This window comes from Schistocerca piceifrons, chromosome X, assembly GCF_021461385.2.
Source record: "Schistocerca piceifrons isolate TAMUIC-IGC-003096 chromosome X, iqSchPice1.1, whole genome shotgun sequence".
NCBI lineage: Eukaryota > Metazoa > Arthropoda > Insecta > Orthoptera > Acrididae > Schistocerca > Schistocerca piceifrons.
Window position 1 is genome coordinate 791,590,035 of NC_060149.1, and position 24,551 is coordinate 791,614,585.

The 24,551-nt window shown below is 40.3% G+C and overlaps 1 protein-coding gene across 1 annotated transcript in view; it reads right to left on the reverse strand.

The window, feature by feature from the left end:
• Positions 1 to 24,224, reverse strand: part of LOC124721124 (unconventional myosin-Va-like) — a 49,183-nt gene extending 24,959 nt beyond the window's left edge. Inside the window, exons 1-2 of the mRNA XM_047245940.1 lie at positions 23,855 to 24,224; positions 23,493 to 23,660 (exon numbers count right to left, since the gene is read on the reverse strand). Coding sequence (XP_047101896.1) covers positions 23,493 to 23,660; positions 23,855 to 24,055 — 369 coding nt within the window. The 5' untranslated portion in view covers positions 24,056 to 24,224. The remainder of the gene's footprint in view (positions 1 to 23,492; positions 23,661 to 23,854) is intronic.
• Between the last annotated feature and the right edge of the window lie 327 nt (positions 24,225 to 24,551).

Sequence of the window (24,551 nt, forward strand, 5' to 3'; positions counted from 1 at the left end):
TATTGTTATGCTGATTATGTAGTGTCTCCAAGCATACACTTGAAGATGAAGTACAAGTGAGGGGCACCACAAGTCATCAAAGGCACAATGAGTGTCCTCTATGATTTGAATCACATATTTACGGGATGTAGAGTGACAACTTTCAACCACTGATATGACTGCATCTTCCATTAATCTCCCTTTCTGAAAGCCAAACTTCAGCTCTTTGACTGGTTATCCTGAAGTTAAATACAATTGTACCAATATGCTGACTCACAAGCTTATGTTGCTCAAGTCTGACTTATCTACGTGTTTGTGGCTTCTTGTGTTGGAATTGTTGGTCTACTTATAATCTTTGTCATTGTGTCTAGTTAAATGCATGTGAAATTTTGAAGGTTTATGCTTCTGCCCCCCCCCCCCCCCTTCCCCTCCTAGTTAACTTTCCTGTAGAGTATGTTGTGGAGCATCCAAATATTTATTACTGAGCAAATGAGATTTTCACACTGGCAATGTGAGTCTAAAAGCATAAAGTACTTAGTACATAACCCTCACAACAGCGAAATTAGCCACCAGACACTGCTTCCAAATTTGTAGTGCATGAAGTATTGTTTATCATTGAGACCTGCCTAATTCCCATGTGACAAGTGTTGATTTTTTAAATTGGTAAAGCTACTGTATTCACATTCAAAGAGTGCAGTATTTATCAGTTTAACTTGTTTTTATTTAATTCATCACCAGAGAATTAACAATACAACTTTTACTTTTCACTTCATATTCACTGCCACTGATGGAAAAACTGAAATGATCATATGGCATCGTTGGCCGGGATGTCCCAGTCAGGTTCAGCTGCCAAGTGCAAGTCCTACTTCAATTGGCGCCACATTGGGTGACTTGCAGCCGGTGATGAGGATGAAAGGATGATGAGGACAACACAACACTCAGTCCCCGAGTGGAGAAAATCTCCAACCCAGCCAGGAATCGATCCCAGGCCCAGTGTGTGGGAGGCAAGCATGCTACCACCCAGCTGTCACTAATAAATCTTCATGTTAATGCCAAAGAGAGTCATCAAATGTTTTAGTAAGCAAAATTTGTAAACAAAAATTATATGAGATACAAATACTAAGTTTTGTGGCTACTAAAATTCTTTTCTCAAAGCTTAATATAAATTCTTTTAAATTCTTTTCTTGAAACCATGTTTATACAGATTTTGTTACACAATGATGTCTTCAGAAGTTAGTTCTGTGCAAGATAATTGAATGAAGGAACTAGTAGGTTGCAACCAAACTGCAGCAATAAGGAGCTTAAAATAATTTAACTTAATATGGATGGAACCTTTTAAATTGCAGTGCCAACAGTTGAACAAAAACAGTCACTGACCTCATCACTGAGTGGCACTTCAGTTGCATTGACACTCTGTTATAAGTGGGGGCAGATGCATACCAGACATCATGCTCTCATAAAGGGTTAGCAAACATTAGTGTTCAGGGTTAATGGGGAAGATGGAAGATGGTTGTAAATTCATGTTATATAAGTAACTGTCATAAGAAATCACATGAAGCACATAGCAAAAGTAACAAACAATTAATAAAACAAACTTTGGTACCTTAAGCTTCTTTAAACTACTGCATTGACTTATTTATGTGTACACATTGAGATGGAATGGATCAGTGGTACAGTCTAGTGTACAAGCTGATTCCTTAACTTTATTATAGAAACCAATGCATAGGCTGTGAGAATCACAATATTCATAATTACTGTTAACACTCTGCCATCTGGTGACACCACAGTGGTGTCACGCATGAAATAGTGCTCAACGGCTGGGGACACCACAGTGGATGCACCAAGGTGCATGAAATGTGTCAGATATACAGGTTGATTATAATTAAAGTTAAACTTTCAAACCACTGTAGAAATAACACCACTGGTCAGAATGATGACAAATTGCAACAGAATATTATTGGAGAAGGGGCAGAAACATATGACAGAAGAAAAATAAATAGTTACAAAATGTAGCAATAGATGTCACAGTAAGCATCATAATTTAATAGTGCCCAACTGCAAATGACAAATGAATCATACAACAATGCCTAAGGTGTACGTTTGACAGTAAACGAACTGTACTACTCAGTGTGCATGGGTGTACAGCTTTGATACTGTTAATTACTTAAGCACATGCACCATGGCAAGGTCATATCACATGGGGTGGCAAAAATAGGTTTTTAATTGTCCTGAGGCCAAAAACTGCATAAAAAGTGTTGATCACATCGGTTCTTAATTGTACTGAGTACAAAAACTGCATAAAAAACATCAATCACATCAGTTTTAAATTGTCCTGTGGCCAAAAACTGTATAACAAGTATCAATCAAAATCAAATCAGATTATTAATTTCCAGAATGTATTGCGCAATGCCTGCCTTCAGCGCAGCTAAGTCTGCAATTGGATCACTGAACACAACATCTTTCAGATAGCCCCACAGCCAGAAGCCACACAGATTAAGATCACCTGTAGGAAGATCAGGAGATTTGGACAGCCAGGCTGTACGGAAATGGCAGATGATAATTCTAGCATTTCCAAAATGGCGCTTCAGCAGCTGCTGAACTGGATTTGCAATATGAGGTGGTGTGCCATCTTGCATAAAAATGATCCCATCCACACATTCAATCTGTTGGAGAGCTGGAATGACATGGTTGTGCAAAAGACACTCCTAGCGCTTACCAGTGATGGTACAGGCAACAGGACTGGAAGCACCTGTCTCTTCGAAAAAATATTGCCCTGTGATAAATGATGCCGTAAACCTGCACCACACAGTGACCTTTTCAGGATGAAGTGGTACTGATTGATTTGCGTGTGGATTTTCTATTGCCCATATTTGACAATTCTGTGTATTGACATATCCTGTCAGATGGAAGTGGGCTTCTTCTGTCCACAGGCAATCATTGTTCACTTCCATGTGAGCAAGAAATTATAAAGCAAAGGTCTCTCTTTCTGGCAGGTCAACGTGAACCAACTCTTGCACATGTGTAACTTTGAGTGGATAGGAAAGAAGGATGCTATGTAGGTTTTTATGTACTGTGCTCATGGGTATGTCGAATGTTTGGGCAATTCTCTGTGCATTACACATTTGCACACCACCACTCATCACCTCCTGCATTGCTGTGGCCACTGCTTTCACTGACATCGAATCAATTTGTTTCCCCCCTTTACCAGGTGGCACACCAAAAAACCTGTCTTTTTGAATTTCTGAATCATTTTCTCCAGACACATCACAGTCATCAGACCAACGCCTTTTTTAGAACCCTTCAGTGTCTAGAACTTCTACAGAGTGACATGTACACAGTCCTTATTCTTGTGATACAGCTTTACAAGCAGAGTGCAATCTTGCATTTAGACAGTTGTGGCAAACACTGCAGATGTGAGAGGAGGAAAAGCTGTGTACCTGGTGTGCTTATACCAAATTCCAATGTGTGGTGCGCATGACAGGTGTTTTCATTTATGCATTCTGACACATACAGTGTCGTCAATTGATTAATTTTCACACTATTTTTTTCTTCTGCCATACATTTCCCCCCATCTCTGATAATATTCTGTTTCAATTTGATGTCATTCTGACCAGTGGTGTTATCTCTACAGTGTTTTGAAAGTTTAACTTTAATTACAATCACCCTATATGTCCCAGCCACTTGCACCTCTAACAGTTTAACACGTATGTAAACATATGGCACTGATCATTACTGCATAATGTAGTCAAAACAAATTGCCTGCCTTCCTTGCATAATAGCTCTAACCAAACTGCCTCATGCATGGTTGAAAGTAATGCCAATTCCACCTCACCTCTGATTTGTGGACTGATGCCTCTGATAATCACATATCTTGGTCTCACCTCCATTCCCTCTCTTAAAACAACGTTGTACAGATACTATTCATAAACATTTCAAGGTCTTCCCCTTGCCTCTGTAGACAATTTGTTGTACTATCTTATGTACCTTTTGTCTAAATAACTCTATGGCAACACCCTTACCAGAACATCAAACCTTTCTGCACTTTTCATTGTATCCACAGATTCTACATAGGCATGCATTTATCCTGATAACTTCAGGCATGCCTCATTTAACTGAAAGTCATCTACTCATGAACAAATTCAAGCAATGTCATAAACATATTGGAAAAATATGCCCACAGTTTACCCATGAGAACAGAAATAAAATTAACTGCAGGTTTGGCGGAGCTCCACAATTTGCAGTGGTTGAGGAGACCATCCACGGCTATCACACCTCACACATTGCAATGAGCTGATGTTGTCATTCATGAGGACAGGTGCATTACGACTTGGCAATTGGTGCTGCATCTGTCAAGTGGTAAAGGAAGTGCACACAGTGAAGCACTGGCTTCCCCACCAGCACAAGGATTGTCACTGACAGGGCATTCATGCCCCTGTTTTGCACTGGAGGAAGGCCATAGAACAGCATGGAGATTATGTGAAAAAATAGGGTGTGTAGATAAAGCACCATTCTTTTGTCTGTGTAGTTCTCATTATGTTCAATAAAGAATTGTTGAAGAAAAAAAAAATGTGGTATATTACTTTCTGGGCAACCCTCATACAATGCCCTATGTTGTCAACAATTACCTCATCACTTTTAGTCCCCCCCTCCATCAGAGTTTTGAGTCCTCCCTCAAGCATGGGTGTGTGTGTGTGTGTGTGTGTGTGTGTGTGTGTGTGTGTGTGTGTGTGTGTGTCGTCCTTAGAATAAATTAGTTTAAGTTAGATTAAGTACTGTGTAAGCTTAGGGACCGATGACCTCAGCAGTTTGGTCCCATAAGGCCTTACCACAAATTTTCAATTTTCACCACTTTTATTTTCACTAATCTGTATGTTCTCTTGTACTTATTTGCACTGCAGAGTGGTGCTACACAAGCCAGCAATGACACATGTGAATAGCGAGGACTCCTCAGTGGCTACTGGCTTCAACAGCTGTGGGGCATGGTGTGGTCCCTTGAAGTCTACCTTGGGATCTTGGGCTGGGCACCCACAGATGGGCTTCTCTAATGAATGGGCAGCAAATGGGCTGTGGCTGTAGGTCGGCATTGAGACAGTACAACTCAGGGCCCATTGGACTGTTGCAGCTGCCCAGCCAGTGGCAGCAGAATTATCTTGAAGCTGTGTGCCAACACACAGGTAAGTCAGATAATCAGTCTGCATACACATCACATGCAAATCACATGCTGGGTCCTTGCCACTCCCATATCCTTGCCAAGCACCTGGGCTTGGTATCTAGAGTTATTACAGTATAACACTGTCTACAAGCATTGCCCATTTCTTCCCCAGTATGAACCCTTCTAAGAGGTTTGGACGAGGAGAAGGTAGGTCATGTTTGTGTGGCTGGTAGCCTGTCCTTGAGAACAGCACCAGAGGTGGATGGTGAAAGCCATTTGCTCTAGCTGAAGAGTGGCATACAAAAGAGCATCTACACTGCACACAGGCAGTTTCTTCAGTTGTTGCCTATTTCTCAATTCTCTTTCACTAGAACTTTCTTTTGTAGGTTCCTTAAACACACTTGCATCTTCATGATTCTTCAATTCTTCATTGCCTATTTCACTTGGGAGTAACACCATTGTCCCACCAGTTTTCTTAGGTTCAAAAACAACATCCAGATGACAAAATGGTAGATATCGAGATAGACGATAGAGGGATAGAGAAACAATTAAAATCGCTCAAAAGAGGAAAGGCCGATGGACCTGATGGGATACCAGTTCAATTTTACACAGAGTATGCGAAGGAACTTGCCCCCCTTCTTGCAGCGGTGTACCGTAGGTCTCTAGAAGAGCATAGCATTCCAAAGGATTGGAAAAGGGCACAGGTCATCCCCATTTTCAAGAAGGGACGTGCACAACTATAGACCTATATCTCTAACGTCTATCAGTTGTAGAATTTTGGAACACGTATTATGTTCGAGTATAATGACTTTTCTGGAGACTAGAAATCTACTCTGTAGGAATCAGCATGGGTTTCGAAAAAGATGATTGTGTGAAACCCAGCTTGTGCTATTCGTCCACGAGACTCAGAGGACCATAGACACGGGTTCCCAGGTAGATGCTGTGTTTCTTGACTTCCGCAAGGCATTCGATACAGTTCACCACAGTCGTTTAATGAACAAAGTAACAGCATATGGACTATCAGACCAATTGTGTGATTGTATTGAAGAGTTCCTAGATAACAGAACACAGCATGTCATTTTCAATGGTGTGAAGTCTTCCGAAGTAAGAGTGATTTCAGGTGTGCTACATGGGAGTGTCGTAGGACCGTTGCTATTCACAATATACATAAATGACCTTGTGGGTGACATTGGAAGTTCACTGAGGCTTTTTGCAGCTGATGCTGTGGTATATCGAGAGGTTGTAACAATGGAAAATTGTACTGAAATGCAGGAGGATCTGCAGCGAATTGACGCATGGTGCAGGGAATGGCAATTGAATCTCAATGTAGACAAGTGTAATGTGCTGTGAATACATAGAAAGAAAGATCCCTTATCATTTAGCTACAATATAGCAGGTCAGCAACTGGAAGCAGTTAATTCCATAAATTATCTGGGAGTACGCATTAGGAGTGATTTAAAATGGAATGATCATATAAAGTTGATCGTCAGTAAAGCAGGTGCCAGACTGAGATTCATTGGAAGAATCCTAAGGAAATGCAATCTGAAAACAAAGGAAGTAGGTTACAGTATGATTGTTTGCCCACTGCTTGAATACTGCTCAGCAGTGTGGGATCCGTACCAGATAGGGTTGATAGAAGAGATAGACAGGATCCAACGGAGAGCAGTGCGCTTTGTTACAGGATCATTTAGTAATCGTAAAAGCGTTATGGAGATGATAGATAAACTCCAGTGGAAGACTCTGCAGGAGATTAGAGCCCACACAGAGGCATACCGACAATCTTTCTTTCCACGAACAATACGAGACTGGAATAGAAGGGAGAACCGATAGAGGTACTCAAGGTACCCTCCACCACACACCGTCAGGTGGCTTGTGGAGTATGGATGTAGATGTAGCTGTAGATGTAGATACTCTGAATAATCAATTTTTTCTGATTCAATTTACACTCAAAAGCCATCAATGCCATCGGAATAACCAACAAAGATTCCTGGTTTTCGTTTTGGATCCCGTTTCTTTCACATTTCCTTCGGAATATGAACAAAACACTTCACCCCAAAAATATGAAGTTCATTTAGCTGTATTATCTTTCCAGTGAATACCTCTTAAGGTGTTTAGCCATCCACACAACTTGTACCAGTTCTGTTTAACACATAAACAGCTGTGTTTGCTGCTTCTGCCCGAAAAAAATTTAGGCAGGCCCTGAGCTAGCAACATGGTTCAAGCTAGTTCCACAACTGTTCTGTTGGTGCACTCAGCACATCCATTCTGTTCTGGAGTATAAGGATTTGTGATGATGAGCTGTATGCCATTTAATTTCATCAAATCTTTTAACTTCAGTATTATCAAATTCTCGTCCACCATCACACTGAAATGCTTTTGGCAGTTGACCACAAAAATTCTTCACAATGCTCACCATTTCTGCAATCTTCTCTGCAGTCTCAGACTTCTGCTTGAGAAAATACATCATGTGTAATCTTGAAAAGTCACAAGTGAAGCAAACAAAATATTCTGCTCCTCCCAGTGATTTACACTCCATAGGTCCACACAGATCAGCATGAATCACTTCTCCAGGTTGTGTGGCACACTGCTGTCATAACTGAAAACTGTTGCAATGCTGCTTCCCCTTAACACATGCATCACAAAACTTCAACACCATGCTGCTTCAAGAATTGTTGGACATTACGTTTGTTCTGGTGATCCAAGCATTCATTCCAAAGTTGCAGAGAGTCCTTTGGTGCAAGATTTACCTCAGGATCACAAGGCTGAATTTGTTTTGTCACTCAAATCAACATCTTCAACAAGTTGCCACTACATATGCTACACACTTTTAGAATGCCATTGTTTCGGAACTCACACTTGTCTTTCAATGAATAAAAGTCTAATCCCTTGTCTATAGTAGATGATACAGAAAACAGATTTCTTCGCCTTTCTGGGGTATACAAAACATTATCTATATGGCATAACTTCCATTTTCCATCAACAAAAGCTTCAAAATAAATAGTCCATTTTCCTAGTGCGTTCATAGTCAAATCATTGTCCATGCATATCTGCAGTGGTGTTGCAAACTTAGTAAATGATGTATACCACTCAATTTTCTTAGCCATGTGATTCGTCACTCCACAATCAGTGATCCACGAGTCCTTGTTCAATTCTGCACTTGTTACTTCACCAATGAAAGCCTGGTCAGGCAAATCACTTTTATTTTGGTTGTGGACAGTTTTTTGTTTGTGTTTTACATTTGGACATATTTTTTTAATATGGCCAAATCGACCACAACCCAAATATTTGGCCTTCTTTTCATTTGTAGGCTTTTTGTACTTGTTTGATGAAGTAACATTCCTCATAGTGGTGCCCTCTGCATTTTTAATGTTTGCTTTGGTAGCAAAAAGTGCAACTACCTCGTCTTCTTTCTCCCTCCGACAAGCATGATGACTGTCATCTGAAGTTAACACACCCATGAAATGTTTTAGTGTTTGTTGATCTTCAGATCTTGCCCACTACAAGTGTTGTAGACTTTTATAACTGTCAGGCAGTGTATCAGGCAGTCACACCATTAACAAGGATTCATCACGTTTCACATTGAGTTGCTGCATTCAAAGAACCAAGTTTTCAAAACGAGCGAGATGTGTCACCATGTCATCACCTGAACTCATGTAAAAATTGAAGAATTCTGCCTGAACAGAATGTGCAGCTTGCTTTGTTTTCTGCTCAAACATGGGATGTAGCTTGTCCCACATATCTCGTGCACTCTCACATGTGACCAACAATGCCATGACTTTTGCTTCTACAGTTCTAACAATAATCTGACTCACTGCATGATCAGCTTTGTCCCATGTTTTTAGCATAGCATTAAACACATCTATTTGTGCCAATGTTGCATCCGCTGGCAAAGCCACCGGTTTTCCTACATTGACAATACACACTTTGTATGCGCCGTCTGATGCACGTAATAAATTTTGTACTGCAAACTTCCAAATAATCCAATTTTCAGCTCCACACAGCTTCTCTATGCCATGAAAATCCATTGCAGTCTCATAAAACAATTCAGATTTACAACCGCAAAAATTACACAAGAGAAACATGCAGCAATTGTTCATGTATATACAATATGAACCTTGCATAGCACACAGCAAATGAGAATGCATTTCTGGCATCATGAAATGTAAAATTGCAATTCCCAATTCCTTTCTTGAATCATATACTGAGCCCATAACCTATTGCAGAAACTTCAAGAAAGAACTAAAGGGCACAACATAAAGCATACACACGATGTAGTTGCTATAACAAGACACATGTATTTTATTTTGTGTCACCAACCAAAGGCATAGACACAGATAGTACACAGCAGAGAGATTAATATAAACATTTCACTTCATCAAAATTCATCATAGGATATAGTTTTGTTTGCATTATTAAACTGTGGAGTTTATTTATTTAATTGAGAGGTTGCTGGTTCCTTTTTCAAGTTTATTTCAGTATTGTTTTTAAATATTTGCTTCTGAAAGTAATTCTTGTTTCAATGCTATTACTGTTATAGTAACTGTGTACCAATCAAAAGAGAAACATTTGTGCAGTCATCACCAGTTTTATGCAGATTTTCTCTTTGGTAAATGTTTTAAAAAATCCAAATGTAATCCAGACTAAATCAATCTCTCCACTTGTCCCCCATATAGTCCAGCTACCTGTAACAAATATTAGATATATATTTCATCGTCCACATCTAAGTTCTTGCAGTTGAAATAGACAGGTTTTTATTTCATGAGGATTCACAAAACTCAGATCATCCACTTGGAGCCATACAAAAGAGTCTAAACTATTTTTATATTGTCTCATAAATTTCTGTTTGACTTTCCTACAGTAATTTTCAGAAATTGTGACTACTTTCCCCACAAAACATTTCTTAGTGTCATTTGAGTTTTTTGATGCACTATTCACACCCATTTCAATGAGGAGGTAATTGCCTTTTGCTATACTGTCACAGGAAAAATTATCATTCTGTCTAACAAGATCTGGAGCTTGACATTCCGGGTTCCAAAGGTTATTGTCACTGTTGTTAATATCTTTCACTGATGGACCCTCAGGTTCATCACATTTAGCAGTATCATTACTGAAATCCAGATGGGCTTCAGTAGGCTCAATATCTGACACACTGTTATTTAATTCAGTTTCTATTCTTCTCTTTTAGTGCACCATTTTCTTTACCCCCAGAGTGCAACCTCTTCAAAAGGTCAAACATACTTCCCTTCAGTTTTTCTGCAATTGAATTCCTGTCTTCATTGGTGCTACTGTTACCTGTACCCATAGTTCAAATTTGGGCCAGTATCTTCTGGCAATTCGCAGGAATGAGTCCACAATTTTCGAAACCTGATCTTCTGCTATCTCCTGATCCTTCAGTTCTTGAAAACAGCTTTTTTAACATTGCTGGCAGCCTATAATTAGGCACAGCTCCTCTATTTCATTTAATCTTCTATTGCATCAAAACCTCATGCCAGTGTTGCTTGAATGGTATGAAGGAAGATACATCAACAGGCTGAGAAAGATGAGTTGCCTTTTGCTATACTGTCACAGGAAAAATTATCATTCTGTCTAACAAGGTCTGGAGCTTGACATTCTGGGTTCCAAAGGTTATTGTCACTGTTGTTAATATCTTTCACTGATGGACCCTCAGGTTCATCACATTTAGCAGTATCATTACTGAAATCCAGATGGGCTTCAGTAGGCTCAATATCTGACACACTGTTATTTAATTCAGTTTCTATTCTTCTCTTTTAGTGCACCATTTTCTTTACCCCCAGAGTGCAACCTCTTCAAAAGGTCAAACATACTTCCCTTCAGTTTTTCTGCAATTGAATTCCTGTCTTCATTGGTGCTACTGTTACCTGTACCCATAGTTCAAATTTGGGCCAGTATCTTCTGGCAATTCGCAGGAATGAGTCCACAATTTTCGAAACCTGATCTTCTGCTATCTCCTGATCCTTCAGTTCTTGAAAACAGCTTTTTTAACATTGCTGGCAGCCTATAATTAGACACAGCTCCTCTATTTCATTTAATCTTCTATTGCATCAAAACCTCATGCCAGTGTTGCTTGAATGGTATGAAGGAAGATACATCAACAGGCTGAGAAAGATGAGTTGAATTCTTTGGCAGGCAAATAAATTTTATATTTTCCTCTCTGCATTTTGCTGTTAAGTCTGAGACATGTGAGGAAATAGATTATCCCCTATGAGTGACTGTGGTGAATCCTGACTCTCAAAATACAGGTAAGCTGGTGGCAAAAACCATTCTTCAAAGATCTTCTGTTCTATCCACCCAGATTTTGTGTTCACAGAACCTGCTTCTCTGGGGCCACCTGATGACCAAATGTACCAAAGATGAAGAGGTAAATCTGGTACCAAGTGCTGTGGGTTTCAAATCTGTGCTAGACAGCACGGAACTCTATGACCACTACAGTTTGCTGCAGCAGCAGCGCCATAGGCTGTGGCTGCGCACGCTCCTGGCCCTGAGTCTAATGTGAGGGCGTCACTGTGGAGTGCATGGTCACAGCAGCCAATAGTGATGTACCCTGTCATGTATTTAGGTGGCTGCATCTCACTCAGCGAGGCAGTCTGGTACTCGCGTTGATTCAGTTGACATCTCGCTTACAGACATCGTGTTTACTTTGTGTGTGCTTACTTTCCATTTATGAGTGGGCATTGTTTTGATTTTGTGTGGTTGTCTCTTGTGACCCCATTGCTTAATACTCTATTGTTGATCTTGGTGCCTTGCTCGGTTGTCTGTCATCGTGCTTCTCCTTCCATTCCCATTCATCCGTCTTGTTGGTTCAGTGACGGGTCCCATCGGTAGTAGTTGTTAGCATGGAGGCTAAGTTGGTCTGTCTTCTGGAACAACAGCAGAAGCTCATGCAGCAGCAGCAGCTCCAGTTAGACATCTTACAACAGTCAATGCAATTCCTTACAGACAAAGTCGTTGCCCGGGATGCAATACCGCAACAGCTTCTGAGACCTTGGGTGACTGATGCTTTCCCACATCCACCGTCGTTCCCACCATTTAATGACACTAAAGAAGAATGGGAAACATACTTACATCAACTGAAACAACATTTCACGGCTTTCCAAGTCACGGGTGACCACTTGCAGTGGTCGTTGTTTTTGTCTTGGCCTTCCCCAGTCACATTCTTTCTTGTCTGCAAGTTGGCACCCTTGTCCGATCCTGTGGCTCTCTCTTTCCAGGAAATATGCCGTTTGCTGACAAACTATTATTCACAGTGCTACCATGTGGTCGCCTCTTGGCTGGAGTTCCACCATTGCCATTAACAGCCTGGTCAGTCATATTGTTCCTAGGTCACGGAGTTGCAGGGTCTCAGCCGTCGATTTGATTTTACATACATCAATCAGCAGTGTAAGGCTTCGTATGCAGTCTCCCTGATCCGGGATGTGGTGGTTCAGCTGGATATTGATCCTGAGGTCCCCACTGCAGCGTTGAAACTCAATAATCCCTCATTGGAAGAGATTCTCTGCATTGCCCACTCATTTGAAATTGCTCAGGTGGCTACCGAGCATCTCATGGCGCGGCCGCAAGTGGCAGCAATAGATGCATCTCTGCAGGTTCCGCCTTCACAACGTAGATGTGGCCTGGCCAACAGAGGCCAGCTCCGTCGGGACTCCTCTTTGTCTGATGTCTCTAAGGCATCAGAGCCTCCAGTCACCCCTCATCGCCAGTCATGCGGCTCGCTTCCATCTTGCCCACAGTGCTTTACCCACACCCTTTCACTGATTGCCCCCACTGCTGGAAAACGTGCATGCTGTGTGAGAAGGGGGGCCACATCTGATCTATTTGTTGTAGTCACTCTACTCCCTCCTGTCCTGCCCCTGCTGGGTCTCAGGTTACAGTAAATGCTCTGCATTCGGTTGTCCCACTGGAGAACCCACCAGCACAGAAGCTATTCCTCACACTCCACCTTTTTACTGAGGATGTCAGTTTTCAGGTCAAAACTGGGGCCACCATCTCCCTGATTAATATTGTGACATGTACCCACCTGGGCTCCCCTGCATTGTAACCTCCCTCTCTGTGTTTGGTCGCCTATGGCGATGGTTCCATTCCTCTCCGTGGGCACTTCGTCGTCCAGGCGACATACAAACATGTTCCACGGCTCCTTACCCTATTTGTCGTTGACCATCTGTCGGCATCAAATATTTTTGGTCTGGTTGTGTTTCCACTGTTTAGCTTTTCCATTTACAATGAAATTAAGGTTGTTTCCATGGCTGTTCCCTTTCAGGATTTGGAAGATCTGTGCTCAGCTCTTGCATCATTGTTTGCAATGGATCTTGGGTGTGCTTCATGTTTTCAGGCCCACATCACACTTTGGCCAGTTGTGCAGCCTCACTTTTCCCAGGCCAGCAGTCAATCAGGAACTTGATTGGCTCCAGGCTGAGGCATACCACCAATTACAGTGCTTGGGCGACACCATTGGTGGTCATACGGAAACCCAGTGGGTCTCTTCGACTGTGTGGGGACTTCGGCGCTATTGTCAATGCTCAGTCCTTAGTAGACACTTACCCCATTGACAGACAGAAAGACCTTCTCACCAAGCTTGTGGGCGGCGAGTACTTTTCTAAGATCGACCTGACTGAGGCATACCACCAGTTACCCTTGCATGCTGATTCCCAGAACATCATGGTTATCAACACACCTTTCAGTTTATAAAAGTACAAGCACCTTCCATTTAGTGTCTCTTTGATGCCAGCAATTTTCCAGCCGTTCCTGGAGCAGCTTACACAGCCTATTTCATGCTCTGCAATCTGCAGGTTTACGCTGTCGGCTTGACAAGTGTTGTTTTTTTCAACCAGATGTGGAATACTTAGGCCACTGGCTTAACAAAGATGGCATTCACCCTTCGGATCACAATGTCACAGCCATTGAGGCCCTTCCTCATCCTAAGGACTTATCTCAACTCCAGGTGTTTTTTGGCAAGGTTACTTATTACTTAAGGTTTTTACCCCACGTTGCCTCCATTGCTCAACCCCTCGCATCGCAAAGGGGTGAATTTTGACTGGACTCCTGCCTGTGACCCAGCTTTACTCTATTTACAGACGATGCTGAAGTCCGCTACTCGCCTTACTCCTTTCTCTCCAGACCGCCACTTTGTCGTGGCAGCTAATGTGTCGGCATACAGCATTGGGGCAGTCCTCGCACATCGGAATACCAATGGCTCAGAACAGCCCATCGCCTATGCATCTAAGACGTTAACCCCAGCACAACAGAACTACTCCCAGATTGAAAAGGAAGCCCTGGCGATAGTGTTCGCCGTCCAAAAATTTCACATCTATCTCTTTGGGGCCAAGTTCGCCCTCCTGATAGACCATAAACCCTTAGTTAAGCTTTTTGGACCCCACTCTCACCTTCCAGAGTGGACGGCTCAGCATCTGCAGTGGTGGGCATTATTTTTGTGGAATTACACTTATACCATCCAGTATAAGCCCACCACCCACCATGTTAATGCAGACACTTTGTCACGTCTCCCAGAAGGCCCCGATCCTGCGTTTGACCAACAGGAGTTCCTCTGCTTTCACATTGATTCTGCCTGCCAGGATGCACTGGATGGTCTACCTCTTGTGGCTGCTCACATTGCCATGGCTACACACCGAGACCCTATCTTGTGGCAGGTTCTCCACTGCATGGTCCATAGTTGGCCCTCCTATATTACTCATTGGATGTGAACCGACTTCAGCCCCTGGTGCCACCAGTCCCACGGGGTCTCCATGATCAATGATGTCCTTCTGTTGGCCACAGAATCGGATTCCCATAGGGTAGTCATCCATCCAGCTTTTTGACGTCACGTGCTCAGTTTGTTACAACGCGGGCACTGGGGTATGTCCCGCATGAAAGTTTTGGCTCGCCAGCGTGTGTATTGGCCCGACACCGATGGCGATATAGACCACCTGGTCCACGGGTGCACTGTGTATGCACATCACCAGGCAAGGTCCCCCCCCCCCTTCCCTCTCAGTCATTCACACCCTGGCCTGTGCCTCGCTGGTCCTGGAATAGCATCGATCTCGATTTTGTGGACCCATTTTTGGGGTCCATGTGGTTACTTATCGTTGATGCCCACTCCAAATACCCGTACATCATCTGCATGGCGTCCACCACCACAGAGGCCACACTCATGGCCCTAGCCCAGGTTCTCGCCATTGAGGGCCTGCCTCACACAATGGTCTCCGATAATGTCCCCAGATTCATGGCATCTCCTTCCATGACTTCTGTCAGGCCAACGGTATCAAACATATTTGTAGCCCGCCCTTCCACCCTTCCTCCAACAGTGCAGCAGAGAGGCTTGTCCGCACATTTAAACAATAGTTGACAAAGGTGATCAAAACATCTCCAATCACGTCGGCCCTCACCCTGTTCTTGAGCACATATCGCACCATGCCAACTGACAAACATAGTCTGGCGGAGCTCCTCCGTGGGCGACAGCTGCTGACTCTGCTCCATTTTCTGTTGCCGTCACTCTCCCACCCCCACTCCCGGCCCTCTCAGCTTTACGCCTCTGGCACAGCCACGTGGGCCCACGTGTACGGGATAAAGGCGGGTTGGACACCCGCCACTGTCATCATAGCCCATGGGCAGTGTGTGACATCAGTGCAGACATCAAAAAGTTCAGTTGCTGCCATTATAACCAGCTCTGCTCGTGTACCCCTGTGGGTCTCCCACCGCCACCTCCTCCTGTACCTTCTTTGGGTACAGACGTGGTCCTCGAGTCACCACCACTGCCACCGGTTGCCACCTCCTCGTGAGTCTGCCACTGGCCCTCCCTGTCCCCAGGTGGATCGGAGGCTCCCTCCAATGCCCTGGCCTCTCGGTCAGCCATCATGGACACCTCGGACGTCCCTTCCTCCTCAGCACCGGCAGTTGATGAGCCTGGGTCTTCTCCCTTCTGCCAGCCATCACGGCACCATCTGGGATGTTTTCAATCCTAGGCACAAGTTTCAGGGGGGGAGGGATCTGGTATCTAGCACCACAGGTTTCGAATCTGCGCCAGACAGCTCAGAACTCTATGACCACTAGAGGTCACTGCAGCAGTCACACCGTAAGGCATGGCTGCGTGCGCTCCATGCCCCGAATCTAACATTAGGGTGCCACTGTGGAGCACATGGTCCCAGTGGCCAATAGAAACATACCCTGTCATGTATTTAGACACATGCATCTCACTTAGTGAGGCAGTCTGGTACTCGCATTGATTCAGTTGACATTTTGCTTACAGGCATCATGTTTACTTTGCGTGTGCTTACTTCCCGTTTACAAGTGGGTGTTGTTTTGATTTCGTGAGGTTGTCTCTCTTTGCATAAAAGTATCTTCTGTTGAAGCCAATGAAGTTTGTCCATCAGTTTTCATAATATGAATTCATTAAGTGCACAAGAAAGCTTAGACTTCTGTATGGAATATTTCTCAGCAGCTCTGCAAATGCTCACATGGCATTTTTTTACACCTTCAAGGGCCTTGTTCAAATTTTATATGCTGCTATTCACATATTAGCATGTGCCAGCTCTTTTAACATAGATGTGTAGTGTTTGCTGCAGCACCCAAATTACAGATCTTGAGTAGTAATGAGGTTATGTCTACACAACAACTGTCTTAAGCCATCTCAGGTAAGTTCCTGTTCAATATAAATAATTTCCATATTTTATACTTTCATAAAAATGCCATTATTGTAATTACTGTGTATTTGTCTGATAACCTTAAAGCCACTTACCAGAAAGTTTTAATCCACGGAAATTATTTTTCACCTATTAAAATACAGAAAGTTTTGGAATTACTGCCAAAGATGATATTAAATGATTAAAACACATGCAGCCACCTCTTTCCCATTTAGCTTATTTACTCAACCAGTTCCGATGTTCCATCACAACACCATCTTCAGGACCCCTGACCAACAAAATTGGCAGGAATCCAATCTCCTGTGCTGTCATAACAGGAGCCAATATTAAATAACCAATATCTGTAGATTTCTGGTTTATACGAAACTATACCATCAATTGATGAGTGAAGGGATGATGTTGCGTGAACCAGAGATCTAAGGACACCTGTTATTTAATATTGGCTCCTGTTATGACTGCACACAAGATCAGATTGCTCCCAACTTATGTTAGTCAAGAGGCCTTAACCCTGCAGTAGTCATGTGAATTTTTGTTATGTAATTCGTTGAGTGTGTGACAGCTGTCACCGATGGTTGTTTATAATGTTATTTGAACAACAGTGAAACAAAATATGATAAATACTTGCATAATGATTGTGCTGTATTTATTAAAATATCCACACATTACCTATTTTAATGAAAACAAACAAAATTGAACTTATACTGCAGTAAAATGAAAAAGTGTAGTTTGTGAACTATACACCTGTATATGAGTCTCACTAATACAATTAAACCAATATTTCCAAAATTGCCTTCTGACACACTGCACTGCACTGTCCAAACAACTGGTACAAATTATCGAGGCAGGTCCGCTTGTAGCACTTAACACACCACTTCCTGGTTGATTTATCCCATGATCTACCATACTCATAACATCTTACTCCTTTTCCCTATCTTTCCTCTTGTGAGCTGTTTGCAGTCTCTTTCATTCAAAGAAATGAAATTCCATGTCTCCTGATCTCCTTAGGAACATGTGGTGCTTGACATCTCCTTTCTATTTGGTGCTTCATAAGTTTCCTCACAACAGTGGTTAGGAAAGTAGTTCTCTCCACTGCTTCATCTTAATTTTTATCCAATTTATAAATGAAAAATTATTTATTGCAGCTAAATTTAGTAGATTTTAGAATACTACCATATGCCAGTGACTTGTATTTCATGCCACATCATTTTCTGAGACAGCTGGTAAATCCAAATCCATGCCAGCTTTTGTCATGTTGTAAAATGTTATCATCTCAGATATTTGACCATCCCCTGTATAACTGTAGATAACACAGGCGTGGTGCATTGTACAAATAACAAGGACAGCTTTATTCCTCATGGATTAGTATGACAAGTGTCTTGTCCTTTTGAAAGCTCAAAATTGAAGATTTTTCTGTTTATCAGGAAGAAACTCCAAGGTTACTCATGTTTATTTTGGCCATGTAAGACCATTATCTTTGAGACTTCAGTAAGAGAATGCATCAAAAATCAGTTTTTGGTGGTCACATTTCTGTTAGCATCTGCAGTTGGCTCCACCATTCCTATTACTACATTATGTGGGCTACTGCTTTGTTTATAAGGTGCATCAGGCTGTGAATCAACATAGGTTCCTTCTGTTACTGTATATATTTAGCATCAACTAAAGCAAATGTATGCAGCCTGTACTTAGCATGTTTGCTAGGTATGAATTGCCAAAAAGAACAATTACCCCAAAATGGTAACAGTAAACCAAAACAAGCCATCTTCAGAATTTATTTCTCGACCTCCTTTCTATGGTCTATGCCGATGTGTAATTATACTGTATGCTTGAGTATGTGTGTTGTTTGGGGGCTTCTGTTTCAGCCATTTTGGGGTCTTATGTTTACACAAGTAATATGTTTCATTTGCATCACCAGTTAAAACTCCTCTTCTTTATCCTTTGAAATCTCTTGCTCAGTAGTTGTATGGTGGACTCTGAGGAGTAAATTGTGTTGCTCATCTTCAGAATCACCCTAGAAGATGAGATCCTCCTCTGCATCACTGAGTTCATCAAACGAATACAACACTGTTACTGGATTTGATGTTTCCTAGACATTCCCCTTTTATTTGGTACAGACATTTGAATATTACTAGTAACCATGACTGTAAAGATTCAAATAAAATGTAAAAAAAATGAATAGAAATATAAATGCAATGTGAAGCATACTACTGCAATATTTAGTATAAGCCCAATAGTATAGGCATTAAACACTGAAAAATAAATAAGTTACTTATTGAAATAGAAACAGAAATGGTAACATCAATAGTCAGATGGGTGGCAGTTGTCAACCAGAGCACACAATGTGGATAAATTGAGCTTTGTACCCCCTAAGAAGAGCCATGTTCAAACAACAATAGTGGAGTGCTGATCTTTAAGTATACAGAGTACTTATAAATGGTAGAAAAATCAAAAAATTTTAATAACTTTATTAAATTCTATAATCTTCCCTGATTACATTGATATATACATTATAAGGTTTCAAATGAAAAATGAGCTATATATTTCAAATTTTAAAGTTACGGTCATGAATAGCGATGGGGACTCTAAAGCTTTCAATAAAATTAATGAGTTCAATGTTTATGGTGATACCTTGGTAACAAAACTGGAGTGTTGTGGACATGCAAAAGAGGATAGGTGCTTGACTGAAGAAGCTATGAAGAGAAATGAAGGGAAAGTTGCTATCTAATGAAAAATCTCTATCTGGCCAATGCAGATTGACAGAAACTGAAATAGATCTTCTTCAGATTTATTATGGACAGGCTATTAGATGAACTGCACCTCTGAATGATGGCACAGCAATGAGAAAAGCTGTATGGGCCACCTAATTTCATAAGTTGTCGACAGATAACCACCCTGTTCATGGACTTTGCCCTAAAGGAGCAGATTCTTGGTGTGGTTACCAAAAAGCAAAAGTAAGTGGTTAAATATACCATCACAAGCATTCTCTTCCTGAGCCTGTCATGAATTAAATAAAACCAATATTTAGAGACCTGAGTGACCATTTTTTGCATAGTAAATGAAAGTTTCAATCATTGCATATGTAAAAGATTACCCAAGAATGTTTTTGTAGGACTATATATGTTAAAAGTTGGTATACTAGATGCAGCGATATGTTTCAATGATGGAGTGATAGGAAGGTTGGAAGTCCTGAGAAATTTAGGCATAAAATGTGGCTCTAATATGGAAGATCAATTGCTTGCGTGCCACAGGCAACAGGTGCATGAAGGTGAAAGAGTCACTCTTCAAGTTACCAAAGAAGCAAAAAGTGCTAAAAGGAAAGCCAAGAGGAAGCTTGAAGATGAAGAAATGCTGCAGATGAACACTATGCTTGAGGAATGTTCTGAGGCACATTTTAATTAGACTCATATCTTCATTCGCAATTTCCCACAAGTTATGTTTTTCAGAATTCAGGTACAAATATTTCCTAAAGTTTATAAAGCATTGCTCTTATTTTTTTCTGTATCTTGCAATAGTCCATACTTATGTAGTAGACCTAAGCTTCATTGCAGAATCAACTAAATTATAGGAAAAATAACATTTTTATTAGGAAAAAAATTATAAAAATTAAAATGTCAGATGTGATATTTTTTATCCTTGTAATATGCATAGTAGGTGGAATTAAAAAGGTCTAGTACCTCAGCCATCATGTCATGCATATCTGGTAAAAATTTGATCTTCTTCAAATGTTTAACATTGGATTAAATGGTACCTCAATTTGAGTAAGCATTTCGGAAACAAATTGTATCAATTTCTTTGTAATTTTTTTAACAACCCTAAGCAGGTTCAAAAATATTCAAAATAATTCTAATTTGTTTAGAAAGTGTGCTGCATTACCTGATATCAACAAAAAAATCTGTAAAACATACACATTATAAACAGTGCCTGAAAGAAATAGGCATTGATTTTTACATAATATTGAGCCAGAAAAGTACCCTGTATCCTTGGACAACCCATACAGCTGATAATGTAAGAAAAAAGGAAATTTCAGGGTGACATATATCATCCACATGACTATTCCAGGGTTAATATGGTGTAATGGAACTCTGAAACTGGTTGCATAAAAAAATTGAATGCAAAAGAGATGGCTGCAGGTGTTTTAGTTTTCATTTCATAATGGATAGCCAGAGTTCTTGCAACAATCTATTACAAGGATGGACATAGAAAAAAGATAATATTCTCCTTCCTGTTAACAAATCACATGAGGTTGCCAAAATTATTCTTATAAAAATAAAGTAACCTCAGTGTGGAAGTTGATGTTACATGCAAACCAATCAAAGAATAAAAATATTTGTTATATGAACTAAATAGTGATAAAATATAGTATTATGAATATATGTTGTTCTGTCTCAAATCACTCCTGTGTCTCAAGACACCCCATTTTACAGTAATTAAAGTTATGAGAACATCATGTAATGGAAGAACTTAGTGATGTACTATACAGCAAAAGAGGTATTGTTATCACTCATTAGAAATCAGGCATTCCCATCTCTTCAAGACAGTGTTTGGAATCAGCTAAAAGTAATTTACTTACAAGATAATCATCATCAGAAGTTCAAATTCTCCAAATGTCAATCACCTATTTTGCTTTAATGACTGTAAGATTCCAAATTATGATAATATAAGTTTAGAGCTATAATTTTTTTCTGAATCAGACATCATATCCCGTTAATTAATCCAGTTAGTAATTATGATTTGGAATAATTTAGAATAATAAATTATTTATTTCAAGATGGATGTTATACTTGTTAATGGGGGATTTCAGAAACAGTGTAATAGTTATGTTTGTTGTACTTTTGTGAATTACTAAGCTGAACATTTTCCATAAACAAATGATAGTGAAGTCTTAGAATGCATGCTAAATGGTAAAATCTAGCCTAGCTGAATTTCAAAGCATTATGTAATTTCAGAATTCACATCATGTTCTTACATCTCTCAGCCAATGGCCTTGTCACAGACGTAACACTGGTTTCTGTCAGATCATCAAAGTTATGAGCTGTTGGGCTTGGCTAGCACTTAGGTGGGTGACCATCCACACCTGTCAAGCGCTATAGGCAAGCAAGGTACACTCAGCCCTTGTGAGACCAAGTGAGGAGCTACTTGACTGGGCAGTAGTGGCTCTGGTCATGAAAACTGACAATGGCTGGGAGAGCAGTATGCTTACCACATACTACTCCATATCTGCATCCAGTGATGCCTATCAGCTGAGGATCATGTGGTGGTCAGTCAGTACCATTGGAACTTCAAAGGCCTGGTCAGACAGAGTTTAGTTTTTTACCTTAAGTCTGTCTTTATGTAGTCAACTCCCTCTGAAAATTGCGTGTTCACAGTTGGCCAGTGTACAGTTAACATCTCTGTGTCAGATCGCAGGAAAGTTCACATCTGAGAAACACACTGCTAACATCTCTATTTCAGATCAAGTTAGAATGACACATGAATAACATATATGTGTCACTTCTTGTTAAAGCCTGCATATTGCTTGCCTAGGGCTCACCTTTCTGTGACGGTTATGGTGAAATTTTGTGCCTTCGTATACTATGCTCAACAACAGTGTCTGTAAAAAATATGAAACTGTGAAATATCTTTGAATTTTGAAATCACTGGTGAACTAGTAAACATTAACGTCAAAAGTACTAAAGATATGCAAACTGTTTGATGTTTTGTGTTAAGTATGCAGGTAACAATACTGTAAATCCTGTCATGTGCACTGATACAATCATAATTCTGTCACCATATATTCTGCCACTGTGAACTGTGTTCAAATCTTTGAAGCCGTGTATTAGTTAGGTGATTTTACTTCTTTATGGAATTACAAAACAGGAGATGTTCTTTCTTTTATCTGCATATACTGTGAACTATGAAACTTTAACTGGCCACCACCTACAATGTAGTGCCAAAATATTGGGTTGTCTTGTTTGCATTATTTAAATCTCTTCTTCCTGAGATCAGTTCTCAGTATGGTCTCTCAGTTCAGCAAGAAATGAGACTTCAACACTGTTCAAAACCAATTGCAACAAAGAACCAGGTAAATAGAATTTTGCAACCTAATCAGATGAAAGCTCATCTTCAGTTATGGAACAGTCTAAAACAGTTTTACCTTTCTGACAAAATATAGGATTGAAAGCAACAGTATGAGTTTCCCTAAATTGATAATCTGATTCATTTGGCAAAACAGAATAGATTCCATAAGTGAAAGCCTTTTTACACACAATGTTATGTTAATTTTTAGATTCATCCTTGCATAAAACAATAGAATCTATCTTAGAAATTAGTACAGCATTGATAAAAAAACTAATGATCTGACAAAAATATAGTAAGGAAAGTTCTGCCAGAATGTTAATAATCTAGGAGTGGAGACCACTCATGGAACAGTACAGGCACTGAGTCATTGGAGAACAGCATATACAGTGTGTGTGTGTGTGTGTGTGTGTGTGTGTGTGTGTGTAACAAAGCTGTATTAATATGACAGCAGAAGATTCTGATAATAAAACTGCATAAAAAACTACCATTAAAAATACAATAACTACAGAAAAATTCATATGGAGGTCAGGAAAACATTCCAGTGTACCTTACTGTATAAAAACAGAGTTCTGGTTGCATAAAGTTTTTGTTTGGTTAGTAATTACTGCAAAAGTTAGATACATTTGTAAAAAGTGACATAAACAAACAACTCTAACCTTCAAAAAATCTATTGAGAAGACGGGCAATGACTTTCTTGTTGTGTCACACCACCACTGTTCAAGATGTGACAGATTATGCCTTATCTGCCATCCTTTAGTCAAATGACACAAATCCTCTCGAAGCAGTAGGTTATTCAGTGAAATGGCACAGATGAAGTAAAAAATCTGTAAAAGAAAAATACACAAGTTCATATAATATGGTAACATTTTTAGAGACAGTTTCTTTTGTTTTTATTTTGCAGTTCACTTGAGACCGCAATCTGTATTATGCACAATACTTTAAAAACCAAGTGTAAATATCAGATTCATTCTAGCCAAGGGCTATATAGTTAACTGCTAAAAAAAATTTGGCACCTCACCTGCCTAAATATCTGGAGAATAATCTCTGAGTCAACACTATGGCACTGCATAATTTTATGAATAGAATTTAATTCCTGCAAGAGTGTCTCCAATGGCTGTATACTTGACAAGCTCCATTTGGGTTCATGTTCAAGAATAGCTGGCACCACCAATGGACGTATCTTTTCTTGTATGTGCCCAGTAAGACTCTGTAATAACATTTGAATCTCAAATACTATTTTAGAGGGGGTTAAATATATCACATAGATGAATTCATAAAGCAACTACTACTTTCTTACATGATACAAGACCAAAACATTAATGTGTTGAAGCAAACCGAAAATAAGACACACTTAAAATTTGTCTTTCTCCAATCTTTCAAGGCAGATATTCAGTCCACTCTGTGGCCAAATGAACAGTTTCTCAGTTATAGTGTCGTTTGTGCAATTATTTAAAAATAAAGAAACAAAGAAGGAAAGAAATGAAGAAGCAATGTACAGAGATATGAATTACTCATAAAAATGAGTCTGTGATGTTTCTTAGCATTTACATGTGAAAAAAGAGAAAATACATGCACTATAAAGTATGTCTTCACTGTTCTTTTGAGCACTTAAAAATAGCAAGTGATTTGCAAAACCCATTGAAATACTCACTAGCATGTGATTCAATTTCAGCCAGATAATATTTTATATATGTCACAACTACTGTAGAATTTCA